At 32.5% G+C, this 27,011-nt stretch overlaps 2 protein-coding genes across 2 annotated transcripts; one reads left to right on the top strand and one right to left on the bottom strand.

Annotated features, from left to right (window-relative positions):
- Window positions 1–8,777: 8,777 nt before the first annotated feature.
- On the top strand, window positions 8,778–14,291 carry LOC116002803 (methyl-CpG-binding domain-containing protein 11-like). Its single transcript, XM_031242970.1, has 2 exons — window positions 8,778–8,943; window positions 13,074–14,291. The coding sequence occupies exons 1-2, from the start codon at window positions 8,860–8,862 to the stop codon at window positions 13,896–13,898; spliced, it is 909 nt and encodes a 302-aa protein (XP_031098830.1). The 5' UTR covers window positions 8,778–8,859; the 3' UTR covers window positions 13,899–14,291.
- Window positions 14,292–14,624: 333 nt separating this feature from the next.
- LOC116002804 (thylakoid lumenal 16.5 kDa protein, chloroplastic) lies at window positions 14,625–16,848 on the bottom strand. The gene is made up of 4 exons (XM_031242971.1): window positions 16,388–16,848; window positions 15,282–15,421; window positions 15,072–15,144; window positions 14,625–14,979 (listed from the first exon to the last, which is right to left on the bottom strand). The coding sequence occupies exons 1-4, from the start codon at window positions 16,755–16,757 to the stop codon at window positions 14,870–14,872; spliced, it is 693 nt and encodes a 230-aa protein (XP_031098831.1). The 5' UTR covers window positions 16,758–16,848; the 3' UTR covers window positions 14,625–14,869.
- Between the last annotated feature and the right edge of the window lie 10,163 nt (window positions 16,849–27,011).

The raw sequence follows: 27,011 nt of genomic DNA, 5'->3' as shown, positions 1-27,011 counted from the left end.
TCTATTTTAATGATTTAAAAATTGTTAATAAATCGATGAAAGAAATATTTATGATCTTGTATATAATTAATCATATCATATTTAGTGTATTGCTCAATCTCGAGGATGCATGCGAAAGAGAAAGCCTTTATGTTATACAATTAAATATTTTTTTAAAAGGGTCTTGCATATATAGTGGTGCAAATCTCCCTCTTATAGGTACAGAGTTTGAATTACAATATATAGGTACAATCTTATATGTGATATTTTAGTCAATCTCTCCATACTCAAGAATTTGTTTGAATTTACGGGGCGTTTGGTTGGAGGGAAGGAATTAGGTGGAAAAAGAATTACAATACTATGGGAAAATAATAATGCGGGAATAAAGTGGATTTTAAATTTCAGTGTTTGGTTTACAGGAATAAAATTACTGGGAATTTCAATTCAATTTCAATGTTTGGTATATATGGGAATTGACAGGGAATAAGTAGTATAAAGTCCAAAATGTCCATTGTTGTTGTTGTTGTTGTTGTTGTTGTTATTATTATTATTATTATTATTATTATTATTTATAATTGACAAATTAATTCACAAATTGTTAGAGTTGTTGCATATAAAGAATGCAAATTTCGAAGAGTTCTGCATATAAAGAATTCAAAAGAACATACATGAAAGTTGATGTATATAATTAAACAATGCATATAAAGAATGTAAATTTTGAATAGTTGTTTCATATAAAGATTTAAATGAGCATACGCAAAGAGAAGTCGAAGAATAATACACACTATAATTTAGAAGGAAAGGTCAAACATCAATTTTAGTTTTTTTTTTTTTTAAAGATTGGTAATTTTGTCCCATCATTGTCTTTTTTTCTTCCTAAAATCCATGGAATTAAAATCCCATGGGGGGCCATGGGATTCTAATTCCATGAAAATGAGGGAATTGTAATTCCGTAGAATTGTAATTCCCCCCAACCAAACGAAGGAATTTAGTTGCATTCGGAATTAGGTGAGAATTAAGTGAGAATGGAGTTGTAATTCCTTCCAATCAAATGCCCTGTTAAGAGTAGTTTAAATTGCAATATATAGGTACAATCTTCTATATTGTTCTGGAGCTTAGAGTAGTTGATTGACTTGGTTCGGGGCATGACGGAAGACAGCAAGGTGGGGGTTTGAATCCCACTAAATACAATGTATGGGAGAAAGACCCAAGGATGATAGAAGGTTTTTTTTTTTTTTTTTTTTTTTGTTGAGCCTAGGATGATAGAAGGTTAGGATTGGATTCTTTGTGCGCACATAAAGATTACCGTTGGATTGATTACCCACTCGCAATTTACCTACCTTTGCAGTGGCTCTAAAAACGTAGTCCTATGAGCTTAGAATTAATCTGACGAAATTAAAATCACCTAAATTTTTTTTTTAAGGTACAATCTTCTATGTGATATTGTTTTAGTCAACCTCTCTATATCAGAGATGTTGGTCACGGTATAAATTTGTTTTTAATACTTATATGTAAATATTCTCAAAAAAAAAATACTCATATGTAAATATTCTTAATTGTCATTTATCAATCATTCTCACCACTTTAAAATGCTACCATTTCAAATTCACCATTATTGTTGCTCCAAAGGCACTACAACCACTCTAAACGCTCAAATGTAACATGTCGCTCTCTCAAATAAAACCTTATTAATTATAGGGATTTGATTTAATCAATATTTCAATCAAGCATATTACCAAAAGGGGATGCTTCTGACCTTTACAATTACTCTCCCGAGTTAAAAAAGGAAAACTATTTATTTTCATGCATTACGGGTGAATTTGTTGATCTCACTCTAAATTAATAAGAAATCTATAATTGAAGTTATGTGATCTCAGATCAACACAACCCCTTACATGTGCATGGGTTGACCTCTGATACCAAATTAAAAGATGTGTTTTATTTTAACTAAAAAAACTAAACTGATAGTTAAGCTGCATATTTATATTATACGCTCAACATCTATATGTCTAATAAAAAGACATTGGCATTGGGTAGGGAGTAGCCTTAAATCTCCAGACCAGTTGTCCCACCCAAAGATGTGCCTACAATTTAGTGAGGGAATTAGTCACTCTGTTTGAAGGTGGAAACCCTAGGTACATCCAAAAAAAATAATAAAAAGATGGCACGTCACAGAGTGGCTAATAAGGAATGATAATCGTAGGGATAACTAACACGGTTCTAAAAATAAACAAAATATAAAATATATTTTATTTCTTTTGTAATAATAACAATAATATATAAAAGTAATTACTATAAAACAAAATTGTGATTGTTATGTATCAAACAAATTCTAGAGGATGTGATTGCATTAATTATTATTCATAACAAATCCGATGCTTTGTTGGTCAAGCCTTCGTACATAGCTGGCAAAAATGACTCAACAATATTCCAAGGATATATTCCACACACACACAATATATACATATATACCTTTAACCTTGCATGAAATGAAACCTTACATAAAATGTAATGTATAATCTTTCATATTCAAGAATTGAATGTCGGTCGTTATTCTTGACATCCTATGACCCACCCCACTTAGAAGTGGCTTGTAATTATGCAAATATTATTTTTCTTTTTCTTTTTTCATGAAGGTTGCTTGAGACACAATAACATGTTATTAAGGTAAATGGAGATGACACAACATTGACTAATCACTAATAAAGAGAAGTATATAGATGTATACCGGTGTGCTGATTGCGCGAATCGCAAGGGGTCCTTTGGCTTACGATTAGTCTGACAAAATTGAGATCACCTAAGTTTAAAAAAAAAATTAATAAAAATGAATAAAAAAAATTTGTGGGAACTGGGAAATTGATTGTAAAATGAAAATTGCCTTTAATTATTTTGTAACCGCCAATCTTCAACTATCATCTATCGTCAAGGTTGAATGGACAAGTGCACGAGGCTAAGCGCTGAGTCCAACAACCGTAACGACCCATCAATACCTATAATGTAAATTAGGAAAATGAATTGAGGGTTAAATAGACCTTCGAACTATTTCATAAAGTACAATTAACTCCTTGAATTACAAAAATTAGTTTTAATTAGCCACTTGAACTTGAAAAAAAAAAACAATTAAGCCATTTTAATATGTTACCATCAATTAACCAATTAAAAGTACATGGCATCTACATATATCTTAAATGCTTATGTGTCCAGTATTTAAATAAATATTAAATAATATTATTATTAATTTTTACTTTTTATTATAAAATTGTTTGCTAACATGGCCATAGTAGAGGGTACTCTCATTTTACTCTAATACACTTCAATACTCTCTAAGTACTCTTGTCATAAGCCAATAATGTGATCAATCATTGTACTACAAAGGCTCTACACACCACTCTATATATTAATATAAATCTTCTTCTTATTCCTTTTCCTAGACAACTAAGTACCATTAATTCATTTATTACTATTTTCTTTAAAGTTAAGTGTTAATTATAAATATAGTTTGTCAAAGGAATTTCTTTTGGTCCAAAAATCAAGTACATAGTAGTACATGAAAATTTCAAGGGGTATGGCACTCACACTTTCCTTAAAACTGAATTGTTTCCTTCCGATGATATTAGGAGCGTTGAAGTGTCGATTTCTCAGGATACAATAGATTGTTGCGATTAATTTGGTCACTCAAATAAATCATATGGTGAACTTATCAAAATAAGAACACTTCAAAATTTTACACGGAAGTGTTAGACAGAAATTTTTTGAAGAAGTAGAGAAAATTTTAGTACGTAGAAAATCAGAATATTTTGGGTGTCAAAAGTTTTAAAACATTATGCCAATACAAGGTAAATTAATAAAAAAAAAAATATCGTAGCCCAAACTTTTTGGGCACATTTTGAAATTTGATTTGCATTGTGCCCCTCTTGCGCGCATTAGAGAGCCTATACTACACAATTTAATCTTGTTAAAAAGTTGAATTATATTTATACTAGTGCAAACTTACATCTATTTCGAATGTAGAACAAAAACTACTTAAAAGTCTTCTCAAACTCCATTTTTCTCAACTCAATATAATACACTTTGATAATCAATTTCTTATTTATTCATTATTCATTTTGAGCATATAATATATTAAATTAAACCTCTACTTATTAGAAATTGAATCCACTTTGACTTAACCCAAATCAAAATTGAGCCTCCTAAAATTATATCTCAAAATAATCATTTTAAATGTCAATTTTAACTGATTTTTATAACAATAAGTACTTTAAATTAAATTTCATTAATTAAACCAAACACATAAATTAGACCATGGTTGAATTTTAATCCTTACATTTTTTTACCAAATGGTAATTGTTATTAATGTATGACCAACTTTCAAAAGCCAAAACCACTTTAAACTTCAATTTGGTGGCAACTAACCTTACCGATGCTTTCAAGTTTGAAGAATATGTCACGGCTGCCATTATTTTTGCCAGCTGACCCACGTTACTATGTCGAGATTAATTAAATATGTTTATGAATGGGAGAAATATATATATATATTTTTAAAATAGATAATTAGATATAATACATTTTACTTGTATATTAATTTAGAAAACAAGAAAATAAAAATAAAAAGAGATAATTAAAATAAACAACTAAGTAACTTTCACTTAGCCAGACCGACTAGGCAGTCTTTGATTTGCAAAATGGTATGACACTTAAGTCAAGATCCTAACTACACCACAAAAGCTAGCTCATGAGTAGAGATTTGGGCCCAATTTAAATATCAATTCACAATCTCTTCTTCTCACAATCTCTTGTGAAGCCGATATGGGAGCGTATCACTTTTCTACCATTCTTTATTCTTCTTTTTATTTCCTTTCTAATTTCTATCATAAATTCACAAGGATGTTTGTCTCTCTTCTTTTTCCTTTTACAAATCTTTCTTATTCTTTTTTTTTTTAGACCCAATTGCAGTGTACTTTTCTTGAACTAAATTAGAATGACCTAAGGCCCCAAACATTTCATTACTTTCGATGGGTCAAATACTCAAATCTGCTCTCTATGAGCCCATCTACAGGCCCTTTTATCCCTGAAAAATGGGTAGGCCCGATTCGAAAAAAGATACGAGACTATAACAATTAGAGCAATCATTATACCTTGATTATTTTTTTTTGTCGGACCACAAGGTCCTGAGCAGATCCTAATTGTAGGAGACACCTGAGTAAATCCTAATTGTAGGAGACACTTTTATACCCGTGCTATACTTAGACTAATCTACATTCGGCAAATTATGTCGTGGACCCAGGTCCACCTTGCAAGGTGAACCTGGGTCCAATACGACGCCGTTTCACTATTTTTATTTTTTATTTTTAAAAAAAATTACTAAACATATAGCCCTGAAATGTTTGAATGTGGAGGTTTCAAATTGTGAATATGGAATATAGAATTTGTGAATGTATAGTTATGAATGTGTGAATCTGTAATAGAGTTAACAGAGTTCTAGCAGCCCTGAAATGTGCGAATGTGGAGGTTTCAAATTGTGAATATGGAGTATAGAATTTGTGAATGTAGAGTTATGAATGTGTTAATCTGTAGTAGAGTTAACAGAGTTCTAGCAACTTGTAGCCCTATAATGTGTGAATGTGGAATTCCCAAGTTGTGAACATGGAGTATATGACCTGTGAATATAGAGTTTTGAATGTTTGAATGCATAACAGTGGTAATATAGTTACTAAACATATAGCCCTGTAATGTGTGAATGTGGAGTTTTCAAATTGTGAATATGGAGTATAGGGTCTGTGAATGTAGAGTTTTGTTCTGTTGCGATGAGGAGCCGTTAACACAGTTATTATTATTATTTTTTAAATAAATTGTGAAACGACGTCGTATTAGACCCAGGTCCACGGCATAACAACTGTTTACATTCGCACTGGGCTGGCCCAATTAAAGAGCGGGGCAAATTGCTGTCCAAATTGATTTTTTCATACGAGAGAGACAAAAAAAATAACTTTCAGATTATGTATGTGTAGTTACAATATAAATCCTAGTCCATGGTATAACAATTGATACGAGAGGGGACGAGAGTGCGCGACCACTCACACAAACCAAGTTGACTTTATACCTTGATTATTAAACCACTAGCATACATATTTATTTTTACTCTACTATAGGTTCAATTTTAGTATGGTCAATATGTTTTAATACAAGTTTATTTTTAGTGTACTATTAGTTTATTTTTAATGTATTACATAAAAATGAACATGTAGTATACTAAAAAGAAACTTACAGTATACTAAAAATAAATCTAGTGATTTATTTTGTTATGTGAACCAATGTCCACATTTAATTTGCTCAATTAGAGTAGTAACAATGAAATTGGAGCGGAGGATACCTTTAGTGACTACAATTGCAATTTGTCTAAAGACCATTCTAAAAAAGCAACTGAAGTGATGAATTGCTTTTTCACACTTCCAAATACACCCAATCACTATTGCATGGACCATGACACACAGTGGATCAAAAATAAAAAGTACATTATTTTTATACTAAAGGTACATTATTTTTATATTGTAGGTACATTATTTTATGGTACACTATTTTTATACTAAAGGTACATTATTTGATATATACTGTCAAATAATGTACCTACAGTACAAAAATAATGTACCTTCAGTATAAAAATAATGTACTTTTTATTTTTGGTCCACACAGCTGTGTGGACCATGGTCCATGTAATAATAATGGGGCGTTTGGCATGAAGAAATTGCAATTCAATTCCTTGCTTTTTCACACTTCCAAATACACCCTAATGGGGCGTTTGGCATGAGGAAATTGCAATTCAATTCCTACCAAATTTTATTGAATTTATAATTTTATTATTTGGTCAAATGGAATTGTAATTTCCTCCAACCAATTGTAATTTCTAAGGTCCCCCAACTCCCCCCATCTCTCCTCCCCTTTCCCCCCTCCACCCCCCACTATTTTTTTGTTGGTAATTGTTAATTGGTGTAGTGATAAGCCGCTACGTGAAAGTTGTTGGCAATTGTTAATTGGTGTAGTGATAAGCCGCTACGTGAAAGTGTCTTATTCGATTAAATCAAGAAGATTAATAAATAGGACACCTCTCATAGAGAATCAAACTTAGATTAGAATAGAATCTTATACGGAGTAGTTATTATGTCAATAGTTCAACAAACTTAAAAGGTGTTAAACATGTGAAAAATTGCAAACATTACATATCTATATTGGACAAATTAAATTATCCAAAAACCAAACTAGTGAAAGGTACCTCACGCACGTATATCACGAGCAAACCAACTTCTTGTATCTAAAATATAAAATAGAATTTCAATTAATACACTGCTTTTTTGTCCTTTTTTTTTAATGTTTATTGTACAAAAATAATAATTTAATAGAAAAAAATAAACTAACATTGCTTTTTCAAGCCAAACAGATTGTGGTTAGATGACACCTCTGTGGCTCTACTCAAATGAAGGTCACATAATCGAGCTCTAGTGATGGGGTATTAACTCTTTGAACTCTAACAGATAGAAAAAAATATAAAACATATACTACTTTCTGAGTCAATGTTATTAAAAAAAACATTACTCTTTCAAAAAAAATAATAATAATAAAATTTTGTAGGTATTTAATTTGACAAAAATATCAATTTGACCTTTACGTTATGTCTTATCCAATTTTGTTTTCTGCCAACATTGCAATATAATAAATTTTAGTGAATTTATCCACTTTTGAATACCATCACACATTTGTTCATTTAACCTGATGTATGATCTGGTCCAACCACATTGTCCTGTTACGTAGACAAATAAAAAAGAAACACATTATGTTATGGAACCCTCTCAAGTCCTTTTTTTTGGGTCCATTTATAAATATAGATTAAATCAACAAAAGGTATAATAGTGTTTTTCTTTTTTAGTACTATTGACCCTATTACATGTAGTATTTGTCCATATTTGGAAGAGTCATTTCATGCCGCTTGATCATAAAGTCAAGGTTTTTTTTTTTTTTTTAATGTAGATAAATTAACCAATTTCTTTTTTAAAAGTTATTGAAATATAATGTTGGCATAAAACAAAACACAAGAAACCTAAGGGTATGCTTAAGTGGAAGGGACTGACTTTGGGTGTGAAGCCCTTTTAAATAGAGATTAGTCCTTGTGTTTGATAGTGAAAGCTCTGAATTAAAAACAAAAAACAAAAAACAAAAAAACATAAAAAATTTGACAGAAAAAAACATAACATAGGGTTCAAATTGATATTTTTATCAATTTAAATGTGATTGTAATTAGTTATCTGCATTTAATTATAGCTGATGTATTATTGGATTTTTTTTTTTTTGAGAACATGTATTATTGGATTTATAATTATGTTTTTATTCTTATTGTTCCCAATAAAAGAAAAAGAATGAATTAAGGTATAGCTTAGACATTTTGGAAGTGTTTGATAAATAGCTTAGCTATTAGTTGTTAGATTATTGATTTAGTAGGTTTAATTAGTTGATAGCATTAATTGTAGAAAGATGTTTCGTAAATTAGTTGATTATATGCAAAATAACTTTCTCAAAAAGCTGATTGAAAAAATATTTTAATCAAGTCAAATAACGTGGTTAAATAAATTAAAATTAACTGATAAACTAGTAAAATTCACTGGATTAGTGTTTTGTCCTTCATTTTATGGTTAAAAAAAATTATTTTAATTTTTTAATGTTTTAAGATGAAATTTTATGAGATTAGTGTATGCGACGGAGAGGACACGTAAACTCACCCATTTATATTTGTTATTTATCCAATTTAAGGAATATTTAAAAAGTCGGTGAGGTTAGTTGATTAGTTCGTTTAGTTTACTCGCGTGAAAGCGTTGAGCTTCTGAAGATCTTGGTATGGTGCCAAAAATGGCGAGCTCTGATGAGAAGAATGAAGTTGTGTCCTTGGAACTGCCTGCTCCTCCTGGATGGAAAAAAATGGTAACTTTTTTTCCCTTTTTCCCTTTTTTTTTTTTTGTTTGATTTTTTTTTAAACACTTTTCTTAAGCTTTACTTTTTCTTGCTCATGTGTGAAATCTCTCAGTAATTTTGGAAGGGTTTAGTTTACTATTAGCTTGATTTGTAGTAACTGGGTAAAATAAGTTCTTGGCATAGTGTAATTCTATAGTTTTGTGGTTAGATTGTTCTTTCTTGAAGTCTAACTTTCTAAAATTTTCCAAGTTTGAATTTTTGGTTTTGGTTCTTTGCAACTGTTGGGAATTGGATATTGGGTAGTCTTTAATTTTATGTAATTGTGAAGTTTTCAGGTTTTTTTTTTTTTTTAATAAATAAATTTGTTTTTAGTTTTGGTTTTGGTTAGGTTGTGAGAAAAGGGGATTTTGAAGGTGAGTCAAGAGTCATCTAGTTGCCTTAATGGAGGTTTGGAGCCTCAGTTGTTCGGTTATTGTACTGTACTTCATGGTCAAATTGCTGCATATAAGAGTTTTTTTAATCATGAACTAAAATGTTCTTGAGCTCTAATGCAAATATTCACATACCCACCATGGATAATGAGATGGTTACTTTTCATTTTTGAATAATTGAGTTAGATGTGGATCATCATGTGATGGATATTTCAAATCTCGTTTTTGCACGGGTCCTCTGACTGCACAACATCACAACTGTTTTACGAGTTTAGTACTTTCTATGAAATGGATGCTTGATTTCACCTGACAGTTTTCAAATTAAGTTGAGCTCACCGACTTCTTTTCTATTAGTTAACTTGTCGTTATATTTACTGGCAGTGCTTTCTTTTGGCAACTGTGTGTTCCTTCTGTTGATATAGAACTATGTGGAGTTACCAAGGCATAACATTATGAGTATGCAGTTTATATGCTGTTGAGGATGATTTCTTCTTTTTTTTTTCTTATCCATGTTATTGTTTTTGAACAAATTGTGGAATAGCATCATTTTTTATTTCAAAATTGAAGATATAAGACGAATTGTAACTTGCTGTACATTACTGGACGTGGGGAGATTTCTGGACATTCTTGGGGATGTTACTTCATGCTCCAAACAATAACAGTGTCCCGAATCCCCAACCTTATGTTTGGATTTTATTCTATGTTTAAATTTTGGAGTAGCTTTGGTTGGTTGGTGATTTTTTGTATGGTGGGTGCAATTAATTCTTTGTGGCTACCTTCAAAAAAAATAATCTTTGTGGCTAGATCAGATACAGATACTGGATGTTTTGCAGATAGGCAGATAGCCGATGCCCCAATCCTTTTGAAAACTTTACCCAGTTGTAGTTATGCTATTCTTATAGTTTTGGATGCTTGCTCTATATATTTGTCATTGCAGTATTGAATCAGCTGAGGCGATTATATATCTTAAAAACGACCAAATTTGGTGCCATCTAAAGAACTATTTGCAGGATAGTCTATATAACGAAGTGACGTGATGACAAACAACTAAAATACATCGGGTTTAAGTCTAGGATCAACAAAATGCTGTTTTCTTGCATGCAAATAATGTGTGAATAAAGAATATGGATATGATGATATCATAAGATTGCCTTGTGCTGGACCAATAAGGAAGTGAATTTTGTTAGAAAGCGAGTTTGAATAAGTGATGGTTGTTTTACGAACCTTGGAGACCTGACACAAGCGATCAGCAAATAGTGGACAATAAATGATGTGGGCAATATAGAGACAGGGGTCAAGAACTATAACATGTACATTGAATTTTCAAAATTTATGCAAGAAAAAGAGAATGCTTGGAGCTTTGTGCCTAAAAAGGAAACGTGAAATTGTATCTTCCCAACATTGAAGTAGATCTAAATTATGAACTAATAACTTGCTCTAAAACTGAATTCAGAAAAAATTATATTGTAACTTCTCTTTTTGCTGCACTTACCGTTTCAACTTTCAAGAAAACTATTTATCTATCCCTGCTATTGGCTGCCCATTTATGTCAACATAGATTATAAATGTGATGTGTCATGAAATCTGCACAAGTACATATTTCTGAAGTTGCTTGTCTTGGTATAAAGATTTATTTGCCAACTTGCAAATCATTGTGGACAAATTCTTCCGGCAAAATGGGAAGTTAACTAAGTATCCATAATACCTATTATTTTCTGCTCTCTTTCTATTTTATTGTTGACTACTACTATTAAGCTGAAAATATATGTGAGTTTCCCATAACCTAAGGCAGCTACCGAAACCAACAAGGGAAGCTGAAATTTCATCTTAGGTATGTGAAAAGTGTAAATTTGCACCTAAAAACTGTAACAGGTGCATTTTAGAAAATCTTTCCACCGTCCCTTTTTCATCCCTGTTACAAGGAACAAACATTTACGTCATTGCTGAGTGCCATGGCTGTTTAAAAAAGAGTTTTGTATTTTCTCCGCATTCTGGATCATGATATTGTTTGCAATTTCCTAGAATAGGTTAATTCTGCACTTAAAGGAGTTAAAGGCTGTTGCATTTGCATTTAATATTTTCGCTACTGCTTTATTTATTACAAAAACCAGCACTGGAACCTCTTTTTAGATTCATTGCAACCAACCCCTTTTTGTACCAAATTTTGATAATTCATTCAAATTAAGCTTTTGAAAGCATACTTTCAAAACATTGACGTCCTCGCAGAATGCATGCTTTCTTCCTCTTTGATTTATTTAATGCATGGTGGCCAAAAGGCCTAAAGTCCCTTTGTGAAGGTGTTCCTATGTTCTTCAACCATTGCTTATCCTATTTGGTGCCCCATCAAGCTCAATAAGTGGAATTCTCGTGGTGTCCCAAATGAGCATTTTCATCTGCTGGTGAGTCAGCCTCCCAAATAGGTATGGACTTCTTTGCACTCCCATGATCTCACAATAACCTTAAAATTCATCACTTGCTAGTTTTTTTTTATCAAATGCGTGCCTTTATTGTTTAGTGAATGCCTATGACTAAACCATCTTCATCATTATTTGCATCGTCCTCTTCAACTATCTTCATCTACATATTAGTTACATCAATTGATTCCGAACTCCTGGTTTTTGGGAAGACAATGGTGTTATACTATGTACATAAATTTGTGTGTTCCATTGGTTCATCTTTATCTTAAATTTCTCATTGATGATTGGGCAACGCATGCCAATTTGTAATCTTGAAGTTAGCGTTGCAGTACCTGGCTAAGCCTGAAAATGGCGGTACCCATCTTGTTGAAGTTATTTATTTATTTATTTATTATTCCTTTCTTTCCCATTATATATGTCAGTGTGTTAACACATGGTAAACAGTAGTCTGGCTAATGGGAACAACCGTAATCTTTGAGTATCACCTTTTGATGATTGTTCTTTTCCTAGCTCTGATTGGCTGGAAGATTTCAGATTTCTGCACTAAGGTTAAGGATATCATTTCTACATGCCCTTTAGGTGCTTTTAGTTATTGAGACTTGCTAACATGCAATTCCGCCTTGTGGTGCACTTTTTAATCTGTAATCTCGGATATGTCTTGTTATTTAACATTTACTTTTCTGTCAAACCTTTACTTTCACTTAACATTTCTTGTTTTCTTTAAGTGCTGGTCGTTTGGCATATCTTTCTTCAACTCAAAACTAGAGATGTTAGCAAGTTCAGATAATAAGTTTATGATTTGTGGTGGAAAAATCAATTTATATTTATTACTATTCTGCTTCAAATCAAATCCGTGTTTGTTCTTTACATGATCTTCACAATATTTTATTTCGCTGTTATTATGTCATCAATTTTCTGGCATGACTATCCACATGAAGCTTTGAACACCCCAAACCCTGCTTCTTCGGGCATTGTTTAAATGCTTCTGTAATCGAGGAAAGAGGGAAATATATAATGCATTCTTCATATTCGAGCTCGATATTGATCTTGGTATACTCGCTAACATTATGGTCTGTTTTGCAAAGCTACCTAACGGTGAATGCACAATCATACTTGGCGTTACTTTGATTTGTGCAGTATGTTATGTAAACTTCTTATAGTGTTTAATTGTGTTGTTTGCTCTTGTGTTCTAACTATATATGACTGTTTGGATTTTTCATTATTCTTATGGTTGTCCTATTCAATTATGATGTATCTTTTCACTCTTTTTTATCCTTCCTTGTTTATGCAGCTCACAAACAAAAAGGGAGGGGCTTCAAAGAGAAGTGAAATAGCTTTTACTGCGCCTACCGGGGAAGAGATCACTAGCAGAAACCAGTTAAAGCAGTATCTGAAATCACACCCCGGTGGTCCACCGTTATCTGAATTTGACTGGGCAACTGGTGAAACTCCTAGGAGATCCGCGAGAATCAGCGGGAAGGTGAAGTCAGCTCCACCTCCTCCTGACAGCGAACCTCCTAAAAAACGAGGTAGGAAATCTTCAGCTTCGAAGTCGGGTGGCAATGAGAACGGAGCTGAAGAGAAACCCGAGGGTTCTCCAGGTGCAATTGCTGGAAAAGATGTTGAGGGAGAGAAGGACGAGAAAAAAGATGAAATTGAAGCTGCTGCAGAAAATGTAGAGGAAAAGGATGAAGCAAAAAACCTCGAGAACAATGTTGAGAAGGAGGATGAAACTAAGAATGATGTATTGAAGAGTAATGCAGATGATGAGAAAAACGAAACCCAAATTGTTTATGGTTTTGAAGGAAATGCTCCCGAAGTGAACAATTCTCGTGGAGATGCAGAAATGGCCGAGGTTGAGAAAGCAGCTGATGTTGCTAAAGAAACTCAGAAGGATGAGAACGCTGCTCAGGTTGCTGAGGAGGATGATGCTACATTGAAAAAGGAAAAATTGGCGTGTGCTGCTGATCAAAACAAGCATGAGGAGAAACACGAACAGAAAACTTGTGAGACAACCAAAAAGGCCGAGGAACAAAGTAATTTGGTGAACAATGAAGCAAGCGAGGGAATAGTGGTTGAGAATGGCAGTAGAGCTGATGAGGCTCTTGCGTTGTGACCTTCATGAGAAACTATTAACACTCATGGAAGTTGTGCTCCAGAGCACCTAAACATCGCAAATTTCACTTCGAGAAGCTCCTGATGGGCCTTTGGGAAGTGAAATATGTAGTGCTTAGGCGCACTGGAGCAGAAAAGATGCAGTCCATGAGCACCTATGAGTTTTTCATAGCCATAACTTGTGATGATTGTAGTGTTGTTAATGATACATAGTTCATGAAATCCCTTTAGGCCTTTATGTGAAACTGTAGAATTTGTCCTTTAACATTGTGTCTTTGTTGTTGTATAAGAACTTGTGTTATGCTGAGGCCACCTGTAAGTTGCAGAAATGATGTCTGAACTCATTATGTAAAACTAAATAAGTTAATAGATGGTTTTACTAAATCTAGTCATACATTTTTTTTTTGGATGATCAGGGAACCGTAGTCACTGTTTGAGAGTGTGCATCGAGTAAACCCTGTTACCCCGCCTGAAATGATGTCTGAACCGGGTTGTCCACAACTGATCAGCTCAAATTAAGAAGGCCAATAGACTATTCCAACGAACTTTGTGGTTACCAAGCCAACAGTCTGACCAACTTGATTGGGTCGCCCATTCTCGTACATTTATTATAGTAGAATTCATGGTGTCCAAAATGATGTTGCATTAACCTATCATGATCCACTCACTTGAATTCTCATTCTTGGGAGCCTTTTGTGATGGATATTTACTTGAAAGACAATGAATGTTCAGTTCAAAACAAAAGAATATTTACTCCATATCCTTGATAAACAATGAGGTACACAATATACTGATAAACTCAGCTGTAGTAAACAAGAATCTGATCATTGAACATTGTTGTCTGCAGACTAATTCTATGCATAAAAAAAACAACTAAAACATAGCTCAATGTAGTAAATCCGAGTGGAAAAATTGGAGTCAGCCATGGCCTTCGGCGCATTAGATATACTAAATGAGCATCCCTTTTTCATTTCAGAGTCCTTTAAGCTCTCCAACCAGACCTGTTAAGGTTGTCCACTTCTCGAATGCAGTTGCTGATGCTACAAACGATGTTCTTGATGCTTCAATGTCGTTCTTTATGACTGCAGAAAATCATATTGCGTGTTACTAAAGCCTCTTTGTGCTTGTTAACCAAAAGAAATGCCTGTAACATAGTCTTAAGAAATCATCATACCCGATGAAATTAGAGAAGCCAACGATGAGTTGAAAGCATCTACCTCACTCTTCTCCTCAGGGCTGATGCTGAACTGTTGGAGAAAAGTAACATTTAAAAGAGAGAAATTTCTCGGGGAAAAAAAAAAGGACAAGAAATTAAAACCCGAAAGTCTTATTTTCGATAAAAGTTTGAAGCACATAGAAATGAGAATGTGATTGATCTAGAGACCTTGGTTAAGGCCGAGTTAACATTTTTAACCCAATCTGTCTCAACATTTTGACCGAGAACACCACTTGCAGCCGGGAGATCATTTTTCTCGATGGCTTGGCCAACTTTGCTCAGCTTGTAGACGAGATCTTGCAGGTATCCTGCATAACTAGTTAGCAATATCAGATGAATTCCAGTATGATCCTGTTAATCAGCTATACAGAAAACCAAATCGATCAATTAGGAATCAGTAGCTAATATTCCAATAGAAGAAAGGACATAAATATGATCAATGCTGAAAATGAGAAAGAAGTATATTCTTGAACAACATTCTAAATCTGGTTCCATTGGTTTAATATGATCATATATTAGACCAGAATCAATCAATTAGGAGTTTGCAGCTAATGTTCCTCTACACCAGATTGAGGGCACAGATGAACAACATCGAAGAAGACAAAATGAAGATCATTTCTTTAAAGCAATACTAAAAATAGTCTCGTTTCTTTCGTGGTGTCTTCTAATTACAAAGTTAACTAAATCATTGCAATTTCAAAGAGTTCCCTTTGCGTGAATTTATCTTCTCAAACCACCATAAATTCTATGTGCTTTCGTTCATCGCCTTTACACTAGAAATCCTAGCTTATAATACAGCAGCAATCATGGAAAGTAAAACAAAGAACTATTTACCATTTCCAACATATACTGAGAGAGAACACAATGTAAAATGTTGATTGGATACATCATTCCTCAGATATAATCTAAACTTTCAAATTCTTAGCCAAACATTTCATGGTTAAAAGGGTCAAGAAATTTGCAGCAACCAACTTGAAACCTCAATCAGAAGTTCAATTTTTTTTCTACATTCTACTACAAATTAAGCATTGCACTTGGGTTAAATGTTTAAACTATTACTAAGATGAATTAAGACAAGACATTTAAGTTATTTTGTTTATCCTTCTCAACATCTACTACATTCAAGCCCAGGCTTACAGCATTTGTACCCACAAAAGAAATTATTGAAATCCAAACAAGAACTTAGTATAAACAACAAAATCTCCATAATTCCATATGAACAATGCATTTTCTTGGGTTTACTCTTTATCTTCCTTAAAAGAAAGAACTCTCACCTCTCTCTTTACCAGAGGAATTGATAAGTCCTTGTCTCTCAAGCCTCTTCTTCCTGTCCTGTTTCACCTTCTGCAACAAGTCCTCATCATCATCAGCCTCAAGAATTGCAGCATTGGCATCAAAGCAGCCATGGCTGCCACTCAAGGAGAGCAGCAAAGTGGTGGTGAGGCTAAGGTACAGGCTTCTCTTGGAGATGAGAATTGGAGGGGGGAAATGTGAGTCATCCACAGCTTTGCACCATATGAGCTGTCTCCTTGAATTGAGCTTCTGGGTATGAATTGATAATGGTGAAGAGGAAGAGGAAGATGGGAAAGAGGATTGGAGTGAAGGGAGGAAGGATTTTGCATTTGAGAGACAGAAAGTTGCCATCTTTTTTTGATTTTTTGAATTTTTTTTGGTTGATCTTTTGTCTTGCCTTAGTTTATTTTCTGTTATTTTGGTGGCAAAGAATTTGGTGGTGTGGCAGTTTGAGAGTGTAGAGGATAAGATTACAGGATTTCCATGTTTCAAGAGATTTGTGGCATGAGGGCATTTTCGTCATATGATCCTAATGTCGGAGCTTCTATATCATCCATAAAAGAAATTCCTGCTTTTGACTATGAGAAGGACTAATCTTTTTCTATTTTTATCTTGTTTTTTTTTTCCTCTCTTTAATGATGAGGTAAAGTCGTAAATCACACATGTCAGAGACGTAAATCGTATTAGAAAGACCATATGTAACAGACTTGACCTACTTCACTTACTCGGACTCTCTTATTGAGATTTTTTTTTTGTTGGGGAGTAGTAAATTCCGTCTGTGACTCTACCTGACAAATGACCACAATGAGGTAAAATAACATAAATTGCCCATAATTGACCGACCACAAGAGTCAAACTTATAGATATTGTGGTTACCAAATTAACAACCTAACTAACTTGACTAGAGTTGTCTCAGACTATTTTAATCTTGTCTTTGACATTGAAAAATGTTGCACTTATGAAATTCAAGAGAGCCCACCATGGAAAAGAAACTTTTTATTGCTTGATTAAATACAAAGAGGGGTTAAAGTTGGAGCAATGAGGGTTATTATTGTGGAATGTTTTAGATTCAAGTTTCATCTTATACATTATTTAAAAGTTTAGATATATGTTTATCTTGTGAGTATTAAATGTTAATGGATGGTTTACTTCTTAAATTGTGATACATGTATGTAACTTTATTTGAAATTTGAGAATCATATATGGGCATATTAGAGACAACAATCATTTAGACTTTCGAGAATTATTTGGGATTTCGTAGCTTAGACTATTTGAATTAGGTTTATAAATGTAAGGTTTCTTTGGTCCTGTTGATTCAAAAAATAAAAATAAAAGATAACAATCATTATTTGACCACAAATTTATAAAATGGAAGTAAACAAACAAAATACTGGAATCATGAAAACCATGATTATGCCTCCTCAATACTATTTGCTGTAAGAATAGATCTCAATCCCCTTGGAGTAGAGTTCAAAACACTCAACTCAGACTATCTTTCATCCATATGTGTTATCATCCAATCTATAATATACAAAGTTAACCTCTCTATATATTACACTGCTAATCTTGCCACAAAAGCTCTCGAAGAGCCTGATAATGCCTCCTCAATACTATTAACTTTAAGAATAGGTCTCAATCCCTTGGAAGAGAGTTCAAAACACTCAACCCAGGATATCCTCCATTTATATGTATACACAAGTCATATATTACAGTATCTGTTTGTAAACCGGGTGCCACTAGACCACAAAGTCTTTGACAACACTTTCGAAGTTCTATTCACATGTATTGCCTTTTTAAAATTGTATGAACAGATATTGTTCATACAACGTTTTTATTTTTTTAAAATAAAAATAAAAGAAGAATTAGATTGCAATTAAACAATCATTATTGCATGGACCATGGTCTATGTGGACCAAAAATAAAAAGTACATTATTTTTGTACTGGAGGTACATTATTTTTATACTGTAGGTACATTATTTTAGGGTACATTATTTTTTTGAAGGCAAAAACCACGAATATCAATATTAAAAGAGCGAAGCAATAGAGTCGGGAGGGACAGAGTCCCAATACAGAATGCTAGCCTGAGAACGGGCTGCAGAAGCAAGAGTATGAGCTAAAGTATTTGACGATCTAGAGACTAAAGTAAACTGACAAGATAAAAATGATGCTGCAGTAGACCTGCAGACATCCAAGAACAAACCAACGTAAGAGTAAAAAGAAGATCGCGAGCTTTTTAGGCCACTGTAAAGCTGAGAACAATCCATGAAAACATTAATATCATCCACTCCCAAGTTCCTTAGCCAGGATAATGCCTCCTTACACGCGACGGCCTCCGCCATGAGGGGTGATAAGCAATCAATAATAGGTCCGACGCATGCTGCTGTGAAACTCCCGTCTGGTGTCAGCAATACCGCTCCAAATGCGGCCTTTCGAGAGGTTGTCATATTTGACAGTATATATCAAATAATATACCTTCAGTACAAAAATAATGTACCATAAAATAATGCACCTTCAATATAAAAATAATGTACTTTTTATTTTTGGTCCACACAGTTGTGTGGACCATGGTCCATGGAATAATTTGCCGCAATTAAAAGGAGTAAACAGAATGAAAGTGAAAGCCCACAGTGCTAATGGGCTATTTGACCCATTAAGCGAAATGGGCCTCTCAATATGACTGCCCACTGTGTTGGAATTCAGGAATTTGCAGAGTACGAGGTAGCAATTGTTATACTATAAACTAGGGTTCATATAATATTGTGAATTTTGATTAAAAAAAACATGTATTTTTAATTAATAAATTATGTATTGCATTTAACAATTTTTTACATGTTAACACAATAGCAACAAGTACAAAAACGATCAACTGCAAATACAGAATGTGCCAACTACTGATTCAGAATCTGAATGTTATTTTTGAACTAGAGTTTATAACACAAGGTAGACCTTGGTCCATGGTATAATATGCCACGAAGTAGGGGAGCATTATTGGGTGGACCATGGTCCACACAACTACGTGGATCATAAATAAAAAGTACATTATTTGTGCACATAAAGTACATTACTTGAATACTGAAAATACTCAAATATTGTACTTTCTCTTAATATAAGATACATTTTTAATATACTAGGAGTACATTATATGTGTACTGAATGTATATTGTTTTTTTATAATATATATTCTGTATACAAATAATGTATTTTTTATGGTCTACACAACACTATATTGACCATGATCCACATAATTATTTGCCAAGTAGGGAGTACACGTAACGTTAGTGCAGATGTTGGGTAATGATTCCAAAGGGATGTAATTCCCTCCTTTTTCTTTTTTCTTTTCTTTGTTTCTTTGTTTTGTTTTTTTTTTTTTTTTTTTTTGGTTTTGTTTTTCTTTTTTTTTTTTGCGACAAGAAAATTTAAATTACTATGTGACATTATGTAATGAGTAAATTATATCTTTGTGTGTCACTCTTGATTGATCGATAAAGTATTAACAATAATCAAATTTATAATCTTTTAGTGTCAAAATTATGCTTCAGCCACTCTGCCGCTCCTTTTGCGCATATATATTCTCTTTTAATATTGAAAATTTTGTAATTTATACCCTTCATAATGTGCCAATTATCAATGTCACTCATAAATTATTAGTAGTATAAATGTTTCTCCTCAATTTTCAAAACAGTACATATATTGTTCCTCCCTAGTGTAAATATTGCCCATCCCGTCAGTATAAAAAGGACAATATATATATCGTTTTAAAATTGAAAAGAAATATTTATATCATTAATAATTCAAAAGTGACATTAATAATTGGCAATATTATGGAGAAGTATAAATTGCATTTCTTTTAATATTTGAACCGTTGGAATTGGGATGCATGTCAAAAGCAGATTCCCCTTGCGTGGATCAGTGTCTTTGCCAATGCCCAAAAAGAGAATCCATTACTCCCTTCCCACTCCTTTTTTCTCTCTCTCTCTATATATACATGTGTATGTATACATATCTATACACACTAGTCACTACCAAGGCTATGCAGGTTTGAGCAGATTGATTTCCATATATAAAATCTCGATTTCAATGTTCAAGTAATCAAGTCTTTAATTGAAAAGCATTGGCTCAAATGGTAGGGACATAAATTGCCTAAATATGATATCTGTAGTTCAAACTCATCTCTCTCTCACACATATATGCGTGTATACTCGTTTGCGTGTGGAATACACGTATATATTTAATGATAGAATCTAACAAGAATAATGTTAAATACTTTACCAAAGAACTTGTGATCTATTGGCACCTGGTTGCACCTCATATGGAAGGGGTAGATTCAAACTTTGGTGGAGGCGATATTGACTTTTCGTGCTTCAAACAGAATGGGGTTTAGTTATCCTCACAAAGGAGAGACCACACTACATCCACTCAATTTTTTACTGTCTCTATTTTATTTTATGCGTCTAGTTCCGTTAATGAGATTTAATTTAAGTTATTTGCAATTCAATTTTTGTTGTAATATTTGATTCAGTATTAGTATATAAAACCTATATATTTAGAAATTACATTAAAAAATACTATTAAACACAAAATTTTAAATTCAAAATTTTTTTTAAAAAAAACATTAAAGAAAGTAAGCAGTAAAAAAAACTGATTTAACTCGTGAATAATAAACCAGATAGAATAAATTTCACTTTTGGTTACATGAATCACACTTGGTCCTTGATTATTAAAATTTTTATAATTAAGTGTATAACAATGTAATTTGTATCACATTTGGTCATGCCATCTAATTTTTCGACCAACTATTATCAGAAATGCACCTTTCAGAATAGTAATCATTCCGATCCGGAAGAAACAAATGCAGTGTTGAAAGGAACACTTTATAAAATTTTGCGGAAAAGTTGAATGACAAAATCAAATGATATTTAAATTACAAAGTCCATAAAACTTTTAAATAATCAAGTACTAAATACAATTCATATATAATAATCAAGGACTAAAACTGTAATAATCAAGGACTAAAACTGAAATAAACTCAAATCCGACACATAAGTAATTAGATTTGTACTCAATGTTGACGAATGACGTGACAAAAGGGATTGGTATGCGTGTATCGACACATCAAGATTATTAGTGTGTAAGTTGGACAGCAAAAATAAGTGTGTCATTTCACATAAAATGAGTGACTAATTAAATCATGCCGGCCCCACTTAGTAGAGATTTAAGCATGTAATGCAGCAATCTCAATCAATTTCATAAAAAAATTAGTTTGATAAATACAAGATTTTAAGTTTAACTCTTCATAAAAATTATCTATTAATATTTTCTATTTAAGTAGGTGAAGTATGAATGATCTAAGTTGATTTACTTTCTTATAATATTTTATTGACTAATGTCACAAGATGACCTAATTTACCTTCTTACGATGCTTTGCCACTAATAGATATTTAGTGAAAACATTTTTTGTTAATGCAAATTTGTTTTTGACTAAGGATATCTAGTGAGCACTGAGCTTGGTTGTGATATTTATAAGTCTAATTTTTTTTTCCTAAAGATCATATTTCTTTTTCAGCAACAATCCTCATATTTATGACACTGCTTTTGCATTTGCTGACATCTATCCAACAAAAAGTTTCATGACCTCTCCTTTTATTGTTATTATTTTTAATTATCTCCACCAACTTTATTTTATATCTATTAATTAACTTTTAATTTTTATAGATTTTTTTAAGCATGATTGATTTGGCATGCTAGAGACTAATTAATGTGACAATATTATATAGATCAAAACTATTGAAGTTTTTCATTATATCTTTTTGTGTTTAGGTTCAAAATAATTGAATATTTAGTTCTAGTAAAATACATATATTGATGTTGAACTAAATTTTAATACAAACAATCATTTGACATGTAATATATTATGGGGTATAATTTAGGCCCTGTTTGGTAAATAATCAGCCTATCAGCCAATTTTGGCTTATTTGACCACTATTGGTTGTTTGGTTATTAAGCTTTTTGTAACTCCAAAATGCTAAAATTCAAAAGGCTACTCAAAGCAGTCTTTTCAATTAGCTTTTTGAGAAAGAAATTATACCAAATAGCTATCAGCTACCAGCCAATTTATCAAACAACTTTCTACAATCAGCTAATATTATCAACAAATCATATCTTCTAACCCAAACAACCAATCCAATCAGCCAACAACCATTTACCAAACAGGACCTTAGTCTTCGGTCATAATTTAACTGGTCAATTAATTGTACTTAATTTAAAATAAGTTCATAAATTTTGTTTTACTAGCAGTTGCAATGTGCGAGGTTTGAGTCCTACCAAGGACTAAAAAATGAGGTATTGATTTGGCCTTGTTTCGAAGAACTGAAGGCTAGTTGAAGCACATCCCGTGATTTATTTTCTCCACCGAGACATAAGCAGTGAAGGGTACTTAAGTTTGGGTTGAAACTTATATATTACAATTTGGAATATTTAGCTCAAGTGAACACTATAACTGTGAATAGCCAATCAAGGATATTTGCATTATCATGTTGAATAGATACTATGTATAGGTTACTATGTATAGGTTAGATTGTTAAAAAAAAAAAAAAAAAAAAAAAAAAAAAAAACTTAGCTCGCCTAAGGGAGTACAAATATATTTTGTTTAGGCGAGCTAAGTTTTTTTTAAAGGTCAATCAACATTGCAATTCAAGAATTCATCCATTTAAAAGATGAGTTATTCGATCTCTTTTAGACTCTGTTTGGCAGAGCTTATAGCTTATTTTAAACTACTAATAAGCTATAAGCTCTGTTTGGTAATGTTCTCAAAATAAGCTAATAGCTTAAAATAAGAGCTTATTTTGAAACGCTACTTTAGGTAGCTTTTCAAAAATAAGCTAGTAGCTTATTAACTTTTTTTCATCTTTATCCTTATTATTTTAAATAAATAACCTCCTTTACCCCTCTCAATTAAAACTCTTTTCGCATTTTCTCTTCAATATGTTTTGTTGTAATTTCAATTTGACATTTGTGTTTAAACAATAATTTTTGTATGAACTAATTTTGTGGATTATAAACATTTTGTTTTACTTTATGTATTTTCAAATATATGTTCTTATTTTATATGTTATTAAAATATATTGATTTCATTATTTTATATTTTAATATGTAAACAAACATATTTAAATTTAAAACTATTTAAATTTTATAAAGATGTCCTTTTTAGTCTTTTTACATTTGTTGGCTTATCAAAAAGCTAATTTTACCAAACACTTTTAAGCATAATGGTTAGCTTAGCAACTCTTCAGATTTAAGCTTCGAGCTTATAGTTTTTTAGCTTTCAGCTAGGTTTGCCAAACATAGCCTTAATATATTTTTCAATTCTTGCTTTTGGATTGTTGTTTTCCATTAAAATTTTAATTTTACTTTAATTTCATGTTCAACTAATTATTTTAGAATTGTTTTCAAAAAAAAAAATAAAATTTAGAATTGGATTTTGTTGTATTTTTGTCTTTGATAAAAATTGAATATTTAAGATACTAAATTAACAATTTTAAAAGTTGTAGAGTGTAATTAACAAGATCTCAATAATCATAGAACCAAAATGAAAATTTACTCTTCCAAGTAATTTAAAACCGACCGATAGTTTTGTGGGATGTGAAACAATATGCACATACACAATAAAGTTGGATCAAGAAAGTACAATAGAATAAAACAAAGGAATACACACATATATAAAGGAATTTGATCACTGACACATCACATTGAGACTTTGACAGAAAAGTTGTCAATATATATAATGCTTAGTGACTACAACAATGTTGAAGCTAAGTATGTTGTAACATATATACAATCATCATATCATCACAATGATTCCTGGAGCTCCAGTTGTCACTTATAGTGTTTTTTTTTTTTTTTTTTTTTTGACAATCCATATTTCGTAACTTCACTAGACTATATTATGGACATTAATATATTATGGATTTTCATAAATCTACTTTAATATCCATGAAGGAAGTATATCCCTCTTGAGCATATTATAATATATAAGCATAAATGTACAATTCAACTATCAGTTTAGATTTTTATTAGTTGAGATGGAACACAAGCTTTAATTTGATAGAGTCATCAAAAAGTAATCAGTCCGCGTATGTAAGGAAAACATAAATGTGCAATATAATCGAACTATCAGCTTAGGGTTCTCCCACCACACTTTGCTCACAATAAATCTTCATTACCACCGTTAGACTAAATGTTGATTAGTCCGAATACTTTATTTTTAATACTAACAAAAGTTTAAGTTAAAGCAAGAAAGTATGTAGCAGACTTCAAAGGGGATTTTTATCATCCAGGCTGGCTTTGGGTACAATTTTTTTTTCCCTGAAGGATAACCTTTTAGAGCTAAATATTCAATTTAAAGTACTAAACAATCTAATTAAGTAATTACTTCAAAAGTAACCAACATTATATACACACATAATGTAATATCGATGAAGATTAAATGGCCGATGAAAAATTAAAAATGTAATTCTATCCTCGTCATCATTAAGTACAACGCAAATTATACTGTGGACTATGATCATAACTGATACTGCAGTTATGTTGAACGGATACTGCAGTTGTGTTGAAAAGATATTGCAGTTGTGTTGAAAAGAAACTGCAGTTGCACGGAACATAGGCCGTTCATCCGTTCAACACACCTGCAGTATCTGATCAACACAACTGCAGTATCTTTTCAACACAACTGCAGTATCCGTTCAATACAACTGCAGTTCCAGATGGATGACACGACCTCTGTTCCGCGCAACTGCAGCTACCTTTCAACACAATTGCAGTATCAGTTTAACACAACTGCAGTATCAACCATGACCCATGGTATAACTGACGGAGGACAAATAGATGGAATTAGTTTTAGTATTTGTAAATTTATATATATATATATATATATATATATATATATATATATATATATATATATATATATAGGGTCATGTTCAAGTGTGGTCGCATCTTAACGTGTGAACAGTGCAGCCTTATCACTATGTATACAGATATACACCACTCAGTGTTAGAAAATGCACCACACAAATATGCACCGTTAGGTACGCATCACCAAAAAACACGCCACTAGGCATGCAAATATACACCACACAGTGTTAGCAAATGCACCATTAGGGACAGTGGAGTTATGGTGCATTATTTTGGTATATATATATATATATATAATCTCTAATGTTAACCAGATAGGACATTGAAACTAAGTGGATAACATATCTTTATATTTGTGATTGAATTTCAATAAAGTAAATCAAAATCCATTTGAGGAATGTACGTGGGATTACAGTATCGATCATGTTTCTCTTGCCTTAACATAGAAGCTAGTATAGGTACCGTTTTCAGATGCAGTGACAAAAGCAATCTCACAAATATATATAAACTAATTGTTAGTTATTGTATCATGCGTAAACTCGAGATCTCTGATCAAGTTAAAATAGATTTGCGTTATCTAATTTACACTTTTGATCTATCGGAAAAGATAACTATTTAGATATAAGTGTTTTCAATAGGGATTATAATGTATGTGATGAGTTCGATTCTTACTAATAACACCTTATTGGTTGAACCCGTTGCACATACATGCCTTCTTTTTTTCCTTCTTTTTTTTTTTTTTTTGTGTGTGTGTAGTTTACAAGTTATTACACAGAAACAAACTTTACATAATGCACACCTAAATAAAAATTTTCTTGCCAATGCTCTCTCAGTGTGTTTTAGTTCTCATGTGTAGTTTGTAAGATATTACATACACAGAAGTAAGATTTATCCAAGACATACACACATAGAGTGACTACAAGTTTCCATCACACACACACACACAAAGAAAAAAAAAAAAGAAAAAAAGAAGAGTTGGGAATACAACAACTAGACTTGAGCTACCTTAATGGTGTGTTTGGCAAAACTGGAAAAATAAAAGTCAACGAAAAATATGTGTTTGGTCAATGAAAAATTGGGTTGTTTTAAGAAAAATGACTTCCCATTTTTCGTGGGTGGCGGGGGAAAGTCATTTTCCATTCTCTCTTCCATTCTTGTAGCACGAACCCATTCGCTCCTTCCTTCAATTTGAACAAGCAATCAGCCACCGTTGTCGCCCGTCGCTTCTTCCTGGCGACGGTCTGTATGTGGAGAAATGACGTTGACGCCCCTATGTGGAGAAATGGCGGTGATGGACTCTGTGTGGAGAAACGACGATGAAGGTCTAGGGCTATTGTGTCGTTGGAGGAGAAACGACGGCGAAGGTGACAGAGCTGTGTTGCTGGAGGAAAAACGACGATGGTCCTGCAGACTACTGCAGATGGTCGATTGGAGGCAAAACCTGATCTGACAGCTGTCTGTTGTCGCCCAAACAGTGAAGATGAAGCTGTCGACTAGCTGGCGGTGGAGGTAGTGGTGGTTGAGCGTGGTGGCTGGGCGCAGTGGAGGTAGTGGTGGCATTGTGCTAGCACAGTGAGGCTGAGAGAACCTGAGATTTGAGATTGGGATTTGAGGGTAGAATTAAAAATGTTGTTAAATTTATTAATTGTTATTATAAATGTTAATATATTCTAAATAAAAACAATTAAAATATT

Source organism: Ipomoea triloba, chromosome 13 (assembly GCF_003576645.1).
Source record: "Ipomoea triloba cultivar NCNSP0323 chromosome 13, ASM357664v1".
Classification (NCBI taxonomy): Eukaryota; Viridiplantae; Streptophyta; class Magnoliopsida; order Solanales; family Convolvulaceae; genus Ipomoea; species Ipomoea triloba.
The sequence above is the reverse complement of the archived record's forward strand: the minus strand, read 5'-3'. Positions and strand labels throughout refer to the sequence as shown.